Source organism: Phascolarctos cinereus, unplaced genomic scaffold, assembly GCF_003287225.1.
Source record: "Phascolarctos cinereus isolate Bilbo 61053 unplaced genomic scaffold, phaCin_HiC Scaffold_4;HRSCAF=312, whole genome shotgun sequence".
Lineage (NCBI taxonomy): Eukaryota > Metazoa > Chordata > Mammalia > Diprotodontia > Phascolarctidae > Phascolarctos > Phascolarctos cinereus.
Window position 1 is genome coordinate 470612426 of NW_027555847.1, and position 18588 is coordinate 470631013.

General features: G+C 33.4%; 1 protein-coding gene across 9 annotated transcripts in view; it reads left to right on the plus strand.

Moving 5' to 3' along the window:
* Positions 1 to 18588, plus strand: part of ASPH (aspartate beta-hydroxylase) — a 257979-nt gene that overhangs the window by 39842 nt on the left and 199549 nt on the right. For 2 of the 9 annotated variants that reach the window (XM_078153392.1, XM_078153394.1), the window contains exons 2-4: positions 8095 to 8244; positions 8717 to 8761; positions 10218 to 10286. In XM_078153392.1, the coding sequence (XP_078009518.1) occupies positions 8095 to 8244; positions 8717 to 8761; positions 10218 to 10286 (264 nt within the window). Of the gene's footprint in view, positions 1 to 1838; positions 2047 to 8094; positions 8245 to 8716; positions 8762 to 10217; positions 10287 to 17205; positions 18478 to 18588 lie in introns of those variants that run through there. The other 7 variants (XM_021002112.2, XM_021002113.2, XM_021002109.2 and 4 more) reach the window with 7 other exon arrangements.

Consider the following 18588-nt stretch of genomic DNA (forward strand, 5'->3'; position numbering starts at 1 on the left):
AGTGTTAAAGAAAAGAGACAGATATTTAGTTCAGATCTCCAGTCATCTCCAGCTGCCTAATAGACATTTCAAACTAAATGCCCGAGAAGCATCTCAAAATTCTACATTTCTGTTCCAGGTACCACCATCCTTTCAGGCTATCATGTTTGTACCCTTGGCTTTATCCTCAATTCCTCATTTCCCCTTCACCGCTTGTTTCTACCTTTAAAATATTTTTCATGTCTGATACCTTCTTTCATCAACTTCCCAGTTTGTCTATTTTCCTTTTTCCACTCCAGTTCATCCTTAATGCTGATGTCAAATTGTTTTCCTTAATTGCAGATTTGACCATGTCACTAACTACCCCTTCCTTCCCCACAAGAATAAACTGCAGACTACCTCTTGCCCCAGGATAAAATAAAAGTTTTTCTTCTTAGCTTTTAAAAAACTTCACAGCCTGTCCTATTGTACCTTTCCAGCCTCATTATACATTGCTCTATAGTCTATGATCCAGCCAAACTGGTTTTATCTCTGTTCCTCACACGTGGCAGTCTATCTCCTATATTCATGCCTTTGTACTGGTTATCTATCCTTTATGCCTGAAATGCAGATTTTCCTTACTTTTGTCCCCCTTTGAAGTCACAGGTCAAACACCATCTTTTACATGCAAACTTTCTTTGCTTCCCTAACTGCCAGTGTCCTCCCTCACTTGTACTTGTATTTATTCTGTATATTCTCAGTTTTGTACATTTTATCTCTTGAGAATAGACGTTTCGATATTTGCATCCGTAGCACCTAGCATACTACCCTGTTAGACACCTAACAGGTGTGTAATAAATGCTTGCTGATTAATTTGTGGAATAATCAAGCAAAGATTAGTTGAATGAGATTTATACCAGAAGCTATTATCAACATATACTTTAGGTAGTAATATTTTAGTTGGAATTTTCAGATTTAGGGAAAGGAGTATGTTAGGAGGACTGGTAAGTAAAGGTGGGAGATTATCAAGGAACTTCTTCACTATTTTGAGTTTGCATTTGATTTGCTTAAAATTCATCTTGATGCCCACAAAAGACTTATTTCTCAAATTTAAGGCTCTGTGACTGAAAATCAGTTCTAGCCTACATGAATCTATTATACATATGTGAAACAATAAATGACTTTTAATGAAGACTTGGTTGACCGTTGCTTTAGATGGTTGTAAGTAAGGTTTGTGACTTTATTGGTCTGGTTGCTTTCTTCACTAGTACAGATTACTACCCTACTCCACTTTAATAAATGGCTTCACAAGATGCTGTTACCAAAAATATTCATCAGCTGGTGGCCAACTTTTTGATGATGTGCCTCTCTAAAGTTAGCTAGGCTGGTTCTCATACAGCAATCTTTCATCAGGCTCATTCTGGATTATTAATTATATATACACATATATTTGGAGCAAGAGAGCCTGTGGAAGTTCTCCTTCCCTTTTACTTTACCACCTATGGTTAATGCATTCTAGAACAGTATTCTGTAACTCTTAACTCAGTTCTCCCTACAACTGTACAACTGTAGCCATCAGCAAGTCTAATAATGATCTTCTAAATTAGATACTAAAATAGTTTTTGGAGGGCCAACCCTCAGAGTTTCCTGGCTAAGAGCCAAGTTTCACAGCAATACTTTGTCCTGGTCTATGTTGGTTAACAATGACTTAGTGTTTAGAATCAGGGCATTGAAGAGTGTTTCTGAAAAAGAAAGAGATTGCAGGACAATTTGTTCTGTTTTATTTTCTTTGGAATGCTTGATGCTTAGGAACTAAGTTGGAAGGAAAGACCAATCAAGAAGGATATCCTATTAGGAGGAGGAGGGCTGTCTGATTGTTGGTACTGGATTTCAGAGTGAGTGATTAGTAGCATTTGGCTTATGAAGAAGAGTGACTAAAAATAACGCATGAGGAGAGTTTGTAGTCAGGTCCAATTTCGTGTTCTAGCTGAGCTAGCTGTAAGTTTGGCCACTCCTATAAAGCTGGAACGATCGAAAATCCATGATAAGTATTTTCTGAAGACATAAGCAGCATGAATGAGGATAAAGGTATATAACTAGTTGCTTAATGGAAAAGATAAAATTATGTATTTTGGTTTTGGCTGATATGTTTACTTCATTTTTTCAATTTTAATTTGTGAAAGCAAATTGAGTGCTATGTAAGGAGGGTGAATGTTTAGCATTTTCTGTTTTAAACTTACAGAGACGTTAATTTCTAAGAGTGGTTGAAATAATGAAAAGATAGATCTCTTTGTCTTGGTTATATATTTATTTGTAGGGACATAGTTCATTAGATTTTGTTTGAATATGTTACATAAATCATTATGAGGTAAAAATTAGGAAGTTGGAATCAACAAAATATACACAGCTTTTCTTTGTCAGATTTGTACATTTAAAAGGTTGATTTCTAAAGTTCCTTCCAGCTGGGTGCATGATTCTGTATGGTAGTTGACCTACTTTTTGAGGCAGGCAATATATGCAAAGAAGGGACTTAGATCATTTGATTTTAACTCAAGATTGAACACCTGCCAGTATATCTTATTAATGTTTTATCTTTTAGGACTGAATTGTTTTGTTCATCTTCCTTTACAATAATGGTTGCTTTCCAGTTAAAAAAAATGAAGTGCCTTTTCTTCAGGATATGAATATATTTTTTCTTTTTGAAGAATATGGTATTTATTTGCTTAATAGAGTAAAAAGTTATTTTCCCATGATTGCCCAAGGGAGTTGTATTCATTCTAGATCTGACCTAAAAGTTACATTATGTACCTCATTGTATAGCTTTTAAACTTCTGAAAAATGGGTCTTTTGGTTGATTGGGACACACACACACACACACACACACACACACACACACACACGTTAGTTTATTTTAGCAGAGATTCTGATACACAGACTTCATTCCTTAAGCCAATATTTTAATTCCTTTCAGAAATGGTGAAAGTGTATTAATGTATATCTAATAAAGACTACTCTACAGGAAGGAAGCTTTTTTGTGTCATGGGCCCCTTTGGCAGTCTGGTGAAGGCTAGGGACCCCTTCTCAGAATGTTTTTAAATGCATGAAATAAATTACATAGTATTGCAGAGGCAACCACTTATATTGAAATGTAGTCATCAAAAATATTAAAAACCAAATGTATGAGATAGTGATATATACTTGTTTGTTAGCACTAAATAATAAAAATGTACTTAATATAGGCAAGTTAAAGTTATATTTTATTTTAAAAAGATGATATATATATATATAAAATTATGAAGGCTGTTGTCATCTATATTCATAACTGAAGAAAATATTAAATTTCAGTCAGAGGTTAGTGAAAATCATGGTGTAAATTTTTTTCTCCCATCCTCGGGGATCCTTGGACTCTTAAGTTAAGAATCTCTGTTCCTGAAATGTGCCCTCTTGTAACATTTTACTTGTCTGGTAACCAGTGGGAGTGAAGAATTCTATTTAAGTGAATTTTCTAGATAATGGAAAATTACCATTTTAATAACTCAGAATTTTTAAAAGTATTTTGAATGGAACTCTTTCTAAAATGTATTTCGTATCTCTCATTCCTATTACTGAAAATAATTTAGTTTTTTCTTGATGTCAGTTGTACTGTGATATAATACTTTAGGCTACTTCTTCCTATATGGTAGATAGCCTTGCCTTTATTTTGCTTTTTAAGTTTGTGTCTATTTTTTTTTTACAGTTTTTTTTTCTCCCTCAGTGCCAGTGGCCATTTCTTCTTGCGCCGCTAGCAGCCTTCTTTTCTTTCCACTCCCAGCCCAATCTCCCACTTTTTAATTTGTTTCTCATGATTGGGTAGAACAGATCACAGTACCTTTGGCAAGTTAGTTAACTTCTCTAGATCCCTCGTCCGTAAAATGAGGGTTTGATCTAGATGGCCTTTGAAGTCCCTTCTAGGTCTAAATTTATGATCCTATGTTCTCTATGATTTCTTCGAACTTTACAGTCCCCTAAGACTATGTTATAGTAGGTTCTAGACTAAGAAACTAGATAGAGTCATTAGAATTGTGTCTGAAGTAAGTAACAGTTTTGAGTGAAGGCCTGAAGGGCTCAAAGGAGGAAACTTAGGGTTCTCTGTTATATCTGATTTAGCTTTGAAAAAGTCTTTCTCTTCCTGGTACTTAGTTATCTAGATAGTTAAAGTAAGTTACCATAGAACTTGTGAAATTCAGTTGTATTATTTTAGATTAACATGTTGCCATTTTTCTGACAAGTTCAAGTAACCAACCATATTTTATTTGGTATTATAAGAAGAAACTATAAAAATAAATAAAATTATTTCAAATGATAATTGATACATTGCATCACAAAAATAATTTATTGCAAGATTACCTTAAGCATCAGTCCTCTTGGTGTATTTAAAAGTTTTGTTTATAGATTTAGAAATTGATTATGGCATGAAATAGTATGGTATTCTTATAGTTAGCCAGGGGCAGTTGAGACCAGAACTAAAGTTTTACTATGCCATTATAAGCAAATTTTAGCATTTCTTTAAGCAGCAGATAACAGTATGTTCTTGAATAATTTATTGTACTTGAATATTTTATCCCAGAAAATTATTATTATACAGAGTGGAATGGGGTGGGAGGAGGCATATAAATAGATTTGTATTCATACTGTAACGTAAAATGAAACTACATCATGTTATCTTTATTCTCAGTATCTATAAAAGTGTTAAGCTCTTATTTTATTTATCTAGTATTATATTTAGTATTGATTAAACTCTGTCTAATCAGACTAGCTCTTTAAAGATATTGAGGTTCAAAGGAAACATGTATCATCTCCCCATATTTGAATGGAAGCAGGCTATCCTTGTTTAGTCATGTAAGATTGTTCATTCAATGTTTACCATTTATATATATGTGGTTTTTTTTTCCTGCTGTGTTTGCACTTCACAATTTCTTCATAGCTCTGGTCTTTTCATCCCTCATACTTGGAAATCCTTTATTTTGTTAAAGTTTAGCTTTTTCCCCCCTTAGGATTATACTCAGTTTTCCTGGTAAAGTTATTCATGGTTATAAGCCCATATCCTTTGCCTTCTGGAATACTGTATTCTAAGCTTGCTGTTCCTTTTTAGTAGTGGTTGCTAAATAATGGGTGTTCCTTACTGTGGCTCCTAAGTACTTGAAATTTTTTTTTTCTGGTAGTTTGCAATATTTTCTCTTTGACCTGGAAGCTCTGATTTCAGCATAATCTTCGGTCCATCCGTCCTTCCTTCCTTCCTTCTTACCTACCTACCTACCTACCTACCTACTTAAGCTTTCTATTTCCACTTTGTCCTCTGGCTTTAGGACTTCTGGGAAGTTTTCTTTTATTATTTCTTAAAATATGATGTGTAGGCTCTCCTTTTTTGGTTATGGTTTTCAAGTAGCACAATGAGCTTTACATTTTTGTCTCCTTGGTCTGTTTCCCAGGTCAATTATCTTTGCCTGGATACCTTAAATTTTCTTTTTTTTTTTCAGCCTTTTGATTTTATTATTTCTTGCCTCATGAATTCATTAGCTTTTATTTGGTCCACTTTGATTTACTTTGGTTTTTTTTGGGGGAGGGGTTTAGTGAGGCAGTCGGGGTTAAGTGACTTGCCCAAGGTCACACAGCTAGTACATGTCAAGTGTTTGGTCTGAGGCTGGATTTGCACTTGGGTCCTCCTGACTTCAGGGCCGGTGCTCTTATCCACTGCGCCACCTAGCTGCCCCCTATCCACTTTGATTTACAAAACAAACAAACAAAAACTCTGGCTTTATCACCTCCAGAAATTCTAGTTGAATTTGTGCGTGAGCTGCATTTTCTTTGAGGCCTTAATTATAGATATTTTGGAACCATTCTCTTCTGGGTTTGTGTTTTGAGCATCCTTGTCACTGTAATAGTTTTTTGTGGTGGGATTCTTTTTTTTTTCCTTCTCATTCTTCCAATCTACTTAATGGTTTTGGACTTTTTATTAGGGCCAGGCTTTTGTGCTCCCCTGGAGGAAATGTTTGTACTGTTTGGGATGCTGCTTTCTTGAAATATTGAACATTTTGTTTTTCCAGGATCTCAGCAACAGCTCAGGCTGAGGACTTGCAGACTTTCAGTGTTCCTATAATGCCCCACTGGGGTGCTCAGATTCTCTCTGCAGTCCACCCTGGATTTATGACCAGGAACTGGGTAGTAAATGAAAAGTGCCATTTGGCTTCTGCACAAGGTCTTGGTGTCACTGTATGGGTCTTGCTTGGTGCATAACCGTTGGTCCTTTTTCAGTCCCTGGTCACTAAAATGCTTCACAGGCTCTTGGCATATCCTATCTCCTGGCTCCATAGACCTCTCTACCTCCCTATGCCAACTTTGGTTGGAAAAATAACTCACTATGACTTTTTATTGGATTTCTCCAATTAGGGTTTGGTTTGGTGCATTTTCTAGATTTACTTGGAGGAGTTTCATTAGGGTTTGGAGGAACCTTATTACACTTCTTCCTGCTCTACTGTCTTGGCTCCCCACTTCAGCCTAGTTCTTTTTCTGTAGAATTTTGTTTTTAATAAGATTTTTTCTTCCTAGTGCTCCTTTCCCCAATGAGTAAAAAGAAACAGGGGAGAGAGAGAGAGAGAGAGAGAGAGAAGAGAGAATATTGTAACAATGATTGCATAGTCCTCTACATAGTTTCCTTGTCTAAAAATGTATATTTTTGCGCGCGTCCATTGCTGTTAGGAGATCATGTCACATTCATACAGGTGTCCCTAGATTTGGTTGGTCATTATATCAGAGTTCCTAAGCCTTTCAAAGTTATTTTTCTTTGTGTTATTGTCCTTGTGTAGATTGTTTTCTGAGATCTGCCCATTTCATTCACATCAGTTCACACTACACATGATTCTCTGAAATTCTCTTTTGTTATTTCTTATTGCACAGTGATATTCTGTTACATTTATGTACCATAGTTTGTTTAGCCATTCTCCAGTTGTCTCAGAGACAATCTAAGAGTCAAGATTTTATTTCTTTTTCTTTTCCTCCACTTCCCTCCCCTTCCCCCTTTCAAGACCCAGAAGTTTGTTTTGCTTGCAACTATTCCCTCTTTTGTACTGTCCTCTTTCTTTAACTTTGTCACCACTTTACTTTCCCTCCTTATTTTCCTGTTGGGTTCCATTCACTAAACTCTTCTTTGTCCATTTCGCTCTTGAGTGAAGTTCTTTTGATGCCCACTTACCCCACCCTTTCCTTTATACTTGTGTATTCTTCTCTCTCAGTCCAGTTATGAATAATCATAACTTCTTCCAGTTCAAATACCTTCTTAGTTTTCTCTGGATTTTTCTATATGTAATTTAAAGTACCTTCTCAGTTTGGGTCTTTACATGAAAAAATCTTTGAAGGTCATTTATTCCAATAGAGGTTCTCCCCCCTGCCCCGGCTTTTTTTTTTTCCCTCTAGGGTTATACTCTGCTTCACAGGGGAAATTACTCCTGGTTATAAGCCTGTTTCTTTTCCTTTTTGGAGTATTGTATTTCAAGATGTCCTGGGTTTTAGTAGATGCTCTGAGGTCTCGTATGACCTTGACTGTAGTTCCTTGGTGCTTCAGTTGCTTCTTTGGGTGCCTGTGGTATTTTTTTCTTTGATGTGGAAACTCTGAATTTTGGCTGTGACATTGCTGGGACTTTTCCCTTTTGGGTTTCTTTCAGGAACTGATCAAAGGATTTTTTCCCTATTTACTTTGCCTTCTGGTTCTTATCTATCTTAGCAGTTTTCATTTAGTGCTTCTTGATGCACTGTGTCCAACTTTTTTTTTTTTTATTAAATCATGTTTTTCAGAGAATCCAGTGATTCTTAAATTAACTCTCCATGACTTATTTTCCAGATCAGTTGTCTTTCATATCAGATATCTTAAGTTTTCTTTTATTTTTTTCAATCTAATAATTGGCCCTAGTATCTCTTGCTATTCTTGGAAGAAATATGAAAGGAATTTCTTTGGGTCACTTGTATTCTTGGAATATTTTATATTCAAAGCTTATCTTCAAACAACCAATTGCTAGGGAACGTAATGTACTTCAGAAATGAAAAGCTGTAGGAAAGCTTTATTTTTTCATCTAATGATGTTTCCAACTTTTTGTCTTTCAACAGAGGCAAAGCATGGAGGACATAAAAATGGAAAGAAAGAAGGACTTTCTGGAAGTTCATTTTTCACATGGTTTATGGTAATTGCATTGCTGGGTGTCTGGACTTCTGTAGCTGTTGTTTGGTTTGACCTTGTTGATTATGAAGAAGTTCTAGGTAAGAGCTGTATTATAGTTTTCCATAATTTAAAAAAAAATACAAATATGTGTTTCTGTTCTGACAACATAACTTAAATATTTAATGCTGTCTTGGGAGTATGCAATTATAAGCAAAATTTGAGTTCTAGTTTTTTGACAGGATATTTTACTTCTTGAATAGTAGTCATGCTTCTTAGAAAAGCAAATAATATTGTAGCTTCCTTGCATATAACTTGAATAAAAGTCTTACATTTTAATGACTTTTAGAAAAATGACCCCTCACATAGACAAGTTGACATCTGGTTGCCAAAGACTGCCAGATTGGAGAGAAATTTGCAGAAAAAAAGATTTTAGTTCTTTTTATGAGTCCATAGTGAATTATTAATAGAGAAAGGAACATGTAAATCAAGTGGTAAAATAAAGGAACAAAGTTAAAATAATTTGTGTTTTTTAATGCAAGTAACAGTTCTCATATTTTTATATGCATGCAGCCAAAGCAAAGGACTTCCGTTATAACTTGTCAGAGGTACTTCAAGGTAGGCTATTCAAGACGTATTTTAAATAAGCTCATATTTTCTGTCTCTGAAATTTTACTTTACCTTATTTTATTTGTCACTTAAGTATAATTCATAACATATGAGCAGTATGGCCAATTTCCTGTAAGATATATAGTTTTAATGGTTGGCTTATTTTAGTTTAGCTCATTATTAAATTTAACCTGGGTCTTCAGGTCTATAATTTTCATTTTAAATTTTGTTTAAAAAAATAGGAGTTTTATAATCTTATCATTTCTCCATTTCTTTGTGGAATTTTTTTCTTAGAAAATTTGTATTCATTTTAGGAAGTGTTAATGATAGATTACATCAGTCACTTGTCTGAGTGGAAAACCGCTCTGCATAACTTCCGTCTTTTGGAAAAAATAAGAAGACATAATAGAAACTTGAGTGGGTCATGGCTACACCACTCTGCCACTGTTGCTAGTTCCTAAAAAGTTGCAATATACCTTTTGAAGGTATTTTGGTAAATGATATAATTGACTTCAGGGCTGTTTTTGGGGAATATTTTTCAGTAATATTAAATATAGAGCATCCTGCTGAAAAGTGAATCTTTAAAGTATTTTCTTCAAATTAGAATGCTTTCTTTCCTTGAAAAGGAAAGATAAAGTCTGTGCTCATATTGCCCCGTTTCTCTTGGCTGAGTCCAAATCTTTTTATTTTTATTTATTTTTAAGTGTTAACTTAGACTTCTATTGCTTAATTGGATTTCTAAATGGTATAGATAAAGTGGTTCATTTATAGTATCAGATTCATTTCTAGGTCTTGCTTAGTAAGAAAGTGATGGTGGCTTTTTTTGGGGGGAGGGTGATCGGTTGTGCTATAAATGCTAATTTTTAAATAGAAAAATAACCATTTCTTTATGTTAGATATTTGCTTTAATAAACACTTAAGTTTGTTTGCTTGAAAATTAGTTATTTAGGATTTGACATTCCTTTTTATTTTCTGCCTAGTAAGAATTGATTGTAAAATTGAGGGTTGAAGAAATTAACAAAAATTTTTAGATTTCAAAACATAGCTTCCTTAACTATTAACAATATACTTTTAATATTGTACAGTTGGATAAGGTGCTTAAAGTTTTCAATGTTGATACAAAAATCTTCTGCTACAATTTAAAACATTTATTTTATAACCTCAAACTTTAAAAGAAATTATTACAGAATAAAGTTTATTTATTCATTTATGGTTTTCACTTTTTTGAATTAATTTGATAAATGAAAATCTGAATTTCAAAGTGAATTCCACATGATTTTTAGAGAAAAGTACATTATGACTTTTCTTGCAAAGAGAAAAATATTTAGGGCTAGAAGTACACCGGGTTATATTACAGCAGTATCTATGAATGTTGTGCAGAATTTCAATAAATGGAAATGTCCAACTATCTTCTTTTCTTTTATTCCCACACTCCTCCACCCCCACCGTGTTTTTTTTATTATAGGGAAGCTGGGAATCTATGATGCTGATGATGACGGTGATTTTGATGTTGATGATGCCAAAGTTTTACTAGGCAAGTATACCTTAATTTTAGGGTGGCACTGGAATATGCCAAAAATGACATTATGTATGGAACCTTGTTTGTGAGAAAATTTCTTTAGGATTTTCTCAGTAGACTTAGACATAGCTTATAAGTTTTTAAGAAGCCAGATAACTTGGTAAATTGGGTATAACTTTTATGTGTACTGTCTTCATCTTGAAAATACTTTTTATTCTGAACTTTTAATAAATTTCTGCTGCTTGGCTTTCAAATTAACTACATAATTGTTTTTTCTTTTTTTGGCTTTTAAAATATCTTTTATATAAGCTTAAATTTTAAATTAAAGTTTTAAAATTTTTTGTGTAAGTCTACTATAAAATAATATAGTAAATAGTAAAAACGTTACAGCATATAGGCTGTTGCATATCTTGAAGGTAAACACTTTAAATATACTATATTTGATCCCATTAAAAGCTTCAGATGACTAAACCTTTTTGTTATTCTCCCCACTTTATTCTTGCAACAGTGGTGGTGCTTTAATAGAGGGCTCTTTAATAGAGAGAGGGAAGAGCCCATTGATTATTCTTGATTTCTAGGAAATTTTGTTGATTTTTAAGTTCTTCTCTGAAAATCGTGTCAAATTTCTTAATACATTTTTTTGTCTGATGTGTGTGTGTGTGTGTGTGTGTGTGTGTGTGTGTATACACACATATCTGCTTATGGAACACTCTCATATCCTCCAGTTATATTAGTATGAAATATCTTCACTCACATCACACTCTTAATGTCTCATCATGGTATGGATGTGACTATTCACCCTCAAAACTTGTGTGGGTGGAACCTAAGCTCTGAAAGTTTTATTAAGCAGGAAAGGATGAATTGCCACACCAATGGATTATGTATATCTATTGCCCCCAAGCCAGCCTAGTTAAGACTGGAGTGGCTCATCACCACTTAGGGATAATTTTTTTTTGGAAAATGTTTTATTTAAGTTAGGCTATTATTTTATGCCTATGAAAAACTTCAAATACTACAAAATAAAATATTTTTAGTTGTAACCTAAATTGTTGTAAGTTCTGTGAATGTTTTCTTATTGATATGCAGGAAGAATCAACATTTGCTTTTTTGTGCATGTCTGTTTTTTTCATAGGAAATTCATCACCCTTTTGAAGTTTTTTAAAATATGATTTTGATAGTAGATATTTGAATTGGGGTTTTAAAAAGATATATTCTCTTGTTTGAAATATATTCGTATCCCATGTGTTAATTAGAATGATACTTGTTTATGGTCATCAAAATGTTTTATTACTCTTTAACTTAGATGAAAGTTTTAAATGCCCAAACTAAATATGTAGAATTTATAATTGTACTGTCTACTTAGTAATAAAAATATTTTCCCTTAAACAACTCTTTATTTAGTATGATGAAAAGTTAGCTTGCTATTTTAAAAGTGTTTTCAAAACTTTCATTATACACTGATTTGTTATTTTTAGAAAGAAGTTATCAAAGTACTTGTAAAATGTGTCTACAAACTCTGTTTAAAAGTTTCTTTTTTGTTGAGTAATGTTAAGAATTGTCAAACAGCAATTATTAACAAGATATTATTTCTGCTTTGTCCACATCTGTGGTAGGATTACATTTGGATTTCAAGTATCAAATTTCAGATTTGGAAATTGATTATGTAGACTTTTAAATGAAGCAATTAACAAGAACATATTTGGCCTAGCTATCAATCTCTCCTTTGTTAACTTTTTAATTTTTGCATAGACACATTCGTAAAAAACATGCAAACTACAACTTGCATTTTATGTAAGAATTTTCGTATTTAGAAAGTGATAACTAAATTGGGTGATTAAATCTCTGATTTTTTTTGAGAATGTGACTCTGAGTCACATTTCTTCACATAACTTCTTCATCACATTGCTCAAGTCTATGATGTAGTACCTCTAGAGCGTCATACAATTGGTTTTGGCCTGATTGAAGTTGAGGAAGCTAAAGATGAACCCCAGCTGCCAGACTCAACTCTACCATTTCCAGCGTTTGAAAATAGTGACATAAGATACAATTTGGGTCTGGAGACAATAAAATGCTGTTTGCTCACTTCTGACCTTATGTTACTTCACTAGGAATATCAGAAAAGGAATGATATTGAGCATGTTTACTGAAACTTTTACTGAAGTCATGGCAAAGAAAATCAAAAGTGAATGGGTCAGTAATCAGGTCAATTGCAAAGGGTAGGGCAAAAGCTGACATTTGTTTGCTGTGATAACTTTTATGTTATTGTACTAAGTATATATGTATATTTTTAAGTGAATAATTCGTAGGCTATTACAAGACCTTAATTTGATCTGCATCAGTCTTACCAGTTTTATGTAAAAGAAATAACATGCTAATTTAAATATTTTTTATACTTATTCAAAGAGTTAATGAATCATATACAGAGATAGTATGAAATAATTTCTATGGAATTCACAATTAACAGACACCCACCACGGTATTTATATGGCACCTTTATAGTTATGTAAGTGCCTGCATACATTGTCATTTGATCTTCACAACAACCTGAGGTAGGAGGTGCAAGCATTACTATTCCTCCATTACAAATGAGAACATTGAGCATTACAGAAGTTAAATGACTTGTTGAACATCACATAGCTAAATTGATGGTGTCGGGTCTTAAGCTCAGTCTTTAGACTTCTAATTTCTCTTTTCACTAATTGCTCTTTTTTTTCTACCATGTCACCCTGAAAGTCTTTTAAGGTTTATCATTCACCTGCCTAAAAGCCTGCTTCATAATTACTTGTTAGAACATCTGTCTATCCTGAATGTTATCATTCACCTGCCTAAAAGCCTGCTTCATAATTACTTGTTAGAACATCTGTCTATCCTGAATGATGAATTGCTTTAAAATATTTTATTTCCGTTTAAATTGTTGACAACTAAAATCACTTGAAATGAAAAAATTCTCTCCTAAAACATGTTACTTTGGAGACATGATAAATTCTTGAGTAAATTAATAGGAAGATATCTCAACACCAGAATAGCCAGAAGTAACGTAGGATTATGAATAACAATCCTGTTTCCCTGTGTCAAGCAACTTACAGCAATTTGCTAGTTGCTACAGTGAGTAAAGTATAAGGGAAAAGGAGATAAGCTACAAAGCTTGGGATCACTAGTTATAAAGTTCTGCCTCATATTCTTTTTTCTACCCGCTGGAAATGGGATCATAAGCATCCCAAAAATAGCACCAGGTAGTGTATGTATGGGGGTCAAGTACTAAGGTTTGTACAGTTCTAGAAGTCCTCTGGTCTAATTCTTTTCCATTGTTTCTTTCATGAGTAGCTTCTTCCCTATGTGGGTAGGAGGTGAGGAACCACTCAATATGAAAAAGGTTCCCTCTTTTTTCCTAAGCCACGCATTTCTTTGGGCTCTGGTGTAAAGAATTACAAGGAAGCTGAGCTGATGATGAAGTAGATATAGGAAGAAACTGTGTAGAGTTATCTTGTATAATAGTGTTCAGCTGGCAGATTTTGTTTATTATATCTTTTATTAGTAGAGTTTGTCATGTTAATATTAAAGGTAGTAAAGTCAGATTCTGTTTTCAAGATTTTATAGAGGCCTTTATGATTTTGCTAGTTTAGTTTTTTTAAAACAATATTTGTCAAGAAAAAAACCCCTTTTTTGCTTGTTGTTTTTGTTGGGATTAGAAATAGGGCATTGTCTAGGATGATCTACTAAACAGAGAAGGAAAATTAAAATTTTAAAACTCTTTATAAGAAACCAATTACAGGATCATAGATTTTTAGTTGGAAGCCACCTCAATGGCCATTGAATCCAACCCACCTCATTTTACAGACCAGGTAAATTGACTTCCAGAAAGGTCTAATGACCTGCCTAGGGTTACACAGATAGTAAATATTTATTTAGTAGTTACCTCTAATTGACCAGAAATACCTTGGGTTCTTTCTGATCCATTCATACATGAGTGTGGTTTGGAGAAATCTCTAGTTTTTTTTAACGTCCACATCAATAACTTCTTTATTATAGGTAATTCCTATTGTGGAAATTCTCTCCAGTGAAGTAGATCAGCATTTGGTTTTTAAATTGGAGTCTTAGGTGCCTAGGACATTGAGATGTTAACTAACCTGCTCGTGGTTATACAGATAGTACATGTCATAGACAAGACCTGAACTCAGGTCTTCTTGACTCTAAAGCCGTCCTCCATTAGCTATACCATGCTGCCACAAAAAGCCCCAAATTAATATTATGTACATTTTAAAATTTCTTTTTGCTAAAAAATGGGTTCAAGTTGAAAGCTAACTTGTTGATTGCACATAGAGATTCAGTTCAACTTGGTTCAACATATATTATGTGCCTAGATAGGCAGAGTACTGCAATATACACTTACAGAAGTAAATATGTAGCTAAGATACATAGCCCAGCTCTCAGTTTATAATCTAATGGTGAAGTTGCAAGTTCCTCATAGAGTTTGACTTCTGGCTTTTGTGGGAAGTGCTTGTAAGAGAAGGCATTGAAGAAGTGAGAAGACTTGTGAGCCCAGTAAGGAAAAGTATTTGAGGATTGGTCACTTCCATATTGGAGAAAGAGAAAAAATATACTAGAAGAAATAACATTTGAGCTAGGTCTTTTGATAAGAAGCCTGGCAAAAGACTGAGATTTAGCTGAGTGTCTAGGGAAATAGGATATTGGTAGGGTAGTGGATAGAGTACCAGCTCTGGAGCCTGGAGGACCTGAGTTAAAATTTTGGCCTCGGACACTTACTAGTTGCATGACCCTGGGGAAGTCACTTAATACTGATTGCCTCAAAAAATAAAAAAAATAAAAATAAGGATGTTTCAGATTCTAGGTGCAGAGAATGGTATAAGCTAAAACATAGAAGTGCTGACTGTGTTTGTGGAACATAGTTAAGTTCGATTGGGAGATAGAGTATTTTAAAAGGGAGTAATGTATGACTTAAGCTGATAGATATTATGGCTCATTTTAAATTCCAGGCGAAGAACTTTGATTTTGATTTAGTATACAGTGGAGGAGCTATTCAAGATTTTTAGGCATCTTAGTTGACATTATCAGATTAGTATATTAGTTAGGAAAACTAACTGTACTGGTATAATTGAAACAATGGGAAAATTGGCAGCTCCATTGAAACAGTTAAAAGTCAGTTGTGAGAGCCCAGGTAAAAAGAAATAGGAATCTAGAATGGGGGGCGGGGGTGGTAGGATAGGAAAGGAGGGGATGGATTCTACTGAATCATTAAGTAGAATCATTAAGACTTGGCAGTTAATTCAAGATAACTGAAATTTCTAGCTTGAATGACTGACAGAATGATTATCATGCACTCACCATTGATAGAAGTAGGGAAGTCAGGAAGATAAGCAGACTTTAGGGTAAAATAATATGCTCAGTTTGGGATATGTTGTTGACAAGATTTCTAAGAAGAGACTTATACCAGATTTAGCACCCAGGAAAAACATGGGTTACAAAGTACTTCTTTGACAGAAAAAAAGTGGAATATATTGTGTATAATCTTCATCAAGTCACTTATCTAACACTTATATACCTATATTTCTCTCATATTAATTTTAGATGTTAATAATGTGTAGAGAAATCATGTTCAGTAAAACCTGTAGTGCCCAGTTTGGATTAGTGAGATGGGAAAAATCCTGAGATCCAGGATTGTGACAGCTTGACAATATTTATAGGTTAATGATCATTCTTTGCTAGTATGGCTCATTTCCTCAGACATTCCATCTTGACTTAATTCTGTGTTTAGTAATGTCTATTGATAACTGTTTTTGCTAACCCTATTTAAAACCTGAACTGATTGTATTCTCATCACTGGGACATGTTTTGTGTCCAAGATTTAGAAATTGCCAGAAAATTGCCTGGTATAAGATGCTGTCATGACCTGAAGGGTAAATTTTTTGTTTAGTAGAGACTCTTTAAAATTGAAAATGGTAAGTCAAAGCCTGAAACTTTGTTTCTTTTGGTTGGTTGAAAATGATTACTTTATTAATAGTCTAAATATTAATTTTTTTCATTGGTTTAATTTAATTTTTTTATTTTAATGTGCCAGGGTAGCAGTAATTGGTGGAAAATACAGGGAAGAAGTTTAGAGAATGAATTGATTTTAATTACAGTTCTGCCTCTGATTTTTAATGTTGGGATGATTATTTAGGATTTTTCAAATTATTAATGATGCTGAAGATCATAATAGGAGAGTGAATTGTGGAGGCTAGTTTGTTGAAATACATTTATGCCTGCTTTTAAACAAAAGTGAAAAATGGGTCTGGTCAACTAGGTAAAAAGCCTTAAATAGCCTAAGGGGAAAAATTTGAGGAAATAAATTTTATAGTTATCGATGAATTATCATGGACAGGCCTAAAGTACTTGTGCACCCACCACTTGATTATTTAACTGCAAGTGATGAACTTTGTGGATTATCTTTGACATTTTTAATGTCATTTTTTGCTGATTCACAAACTAAGCATTAGTTGAAGGAATATATCATTAGAAAGACTAGTTTTGGGTTTTTTTTTGTTTTTTTACAAAAAATAAGATTGAGGAAGTAAGTTGATGCATTCAGAATCTGGTAGGAATAACTTTTTAGTTATTTGTAGTTTTGTATTGCTTATAGCACTCATCTGCTTACTGTATGGAATTGAGAGTTAATTGTATAGTGTTTTTTCTGTCCAAAATGCAGGGTTTAATCTGATGCTTTCTGTTGCAATCATTACTTTACTTTCCTAAATGGCTTTTCTGTAAACATCTGTGACCATGTACAAGATTCCTTTCTTAAATCACATTTCCTAAATTTCTTTTTTTCCACCTAACTGCTCTCCTTTATTTTCTCTCTCTCTCTCTCTCTCTCTCTCTCTCTCTCTCTCTCTCTCTCTCTCTCTCTTTCTTTCTCTCTCCCTTTATTCTTGTGTAGGCTTGACCAAAGATGGCAGTAATGAAAATATTGATTCTCTTGAGGAAGTCCTTAATATTTTAGCAGAGGAAAGCTCTGATTGGTTTTATGGCTTCCTCTCATTTCTCTATGATGTAATGACTCCTTTTGAAATACTAGAAGAAGAAGAAAGCGAAACTGCAGGTGATGTTGATGGTACGTCACAGAATGAAGGGGTTCAGGGAAAAAAGACTTGTATTATTTTGGATTTACAGAACCAGTAGCATTGACCAAAGTCTAAAATTACTGGCTTGTGCTAAACTTGAAGCAGATGCCTTTCTTGCTTTATCAGGATTGAATTTCAGGGGGGGACTTGAGTCTAATGTTTGATTTTACTAAGAATAAAGTCAACCATGTGACCTTCCTTCATTAATTGATGGGCCTTTCATTAATTTCCTATTTTGTATTAGGGGAAGTGCACTGCACAGTTGTTTTAACAATCTACAAAATAAACTTTAAAAAAAAATCCTTAGTGGTATAGTTGGTTTCTGTATGATTTTGCTTCAGTTTGTGCATTCTCCGCACTAAACATGAAACATTAACTGTGGTATTATTTTATTGTTAACATTTAATGCTTGTCTTTCTAACAGAATATTGATGATAATGGTCTTGATGATAAAATATTCTGGCATGATTGATTAGTTATACAAATGATATGCTTCTATATTGATCTTTAATATAACTATTATAATATAAATTATAACATAAAGCAATTGATACTAATTTTTATTTGTTATAATTTGTTTTAGATTAAATAATTTTTACATTAGGTTAAGATGGATTTTAATTTAAAGCTCTACATTGGTGCTTTTGAAGTATTTTTCAAAGAAAAAAATAGCCTTATAATTTTGGCATAGGTTAGTTAAAACAAATTGTCTTATGTTTTATGGCATGCCAGTATATTTCTGTCTATGAAAGCAAACTTTCATTCTTAATTTAAGATGGCAAATTCAGACCTATTAGGTGTGGATGTGATGACTTTTTTCAAATTTTATGCAAGTGGGAAAATGTGAATTTGTATCTTATATAAATGTTAAACATATTAAAATTATTCACCCACCATAATATCCAATGTCTTCCTGTATTTAATATTCATCTAGAAATATTGATATAGATATTCAAAGGCTTTTAAGTTATATATTAAAATAAGGGTCTAAAATACTTTTAGGGCTAAGTAAAATTTATTGTAGTGTTGTGAATCTTTGTTAAGGGGGAAATTAAAAACAGTTCTCCACTAGACTTTCAGTGACTTTCTTGAAATCTTTCTTAAACCTATTACTCTTAAGTTAATCTACTTTCATAATGACAGATGCACTATAGTGAAGCTAGTACATTTGTTATTTTTAAGCATTTTAGTAAGTATCA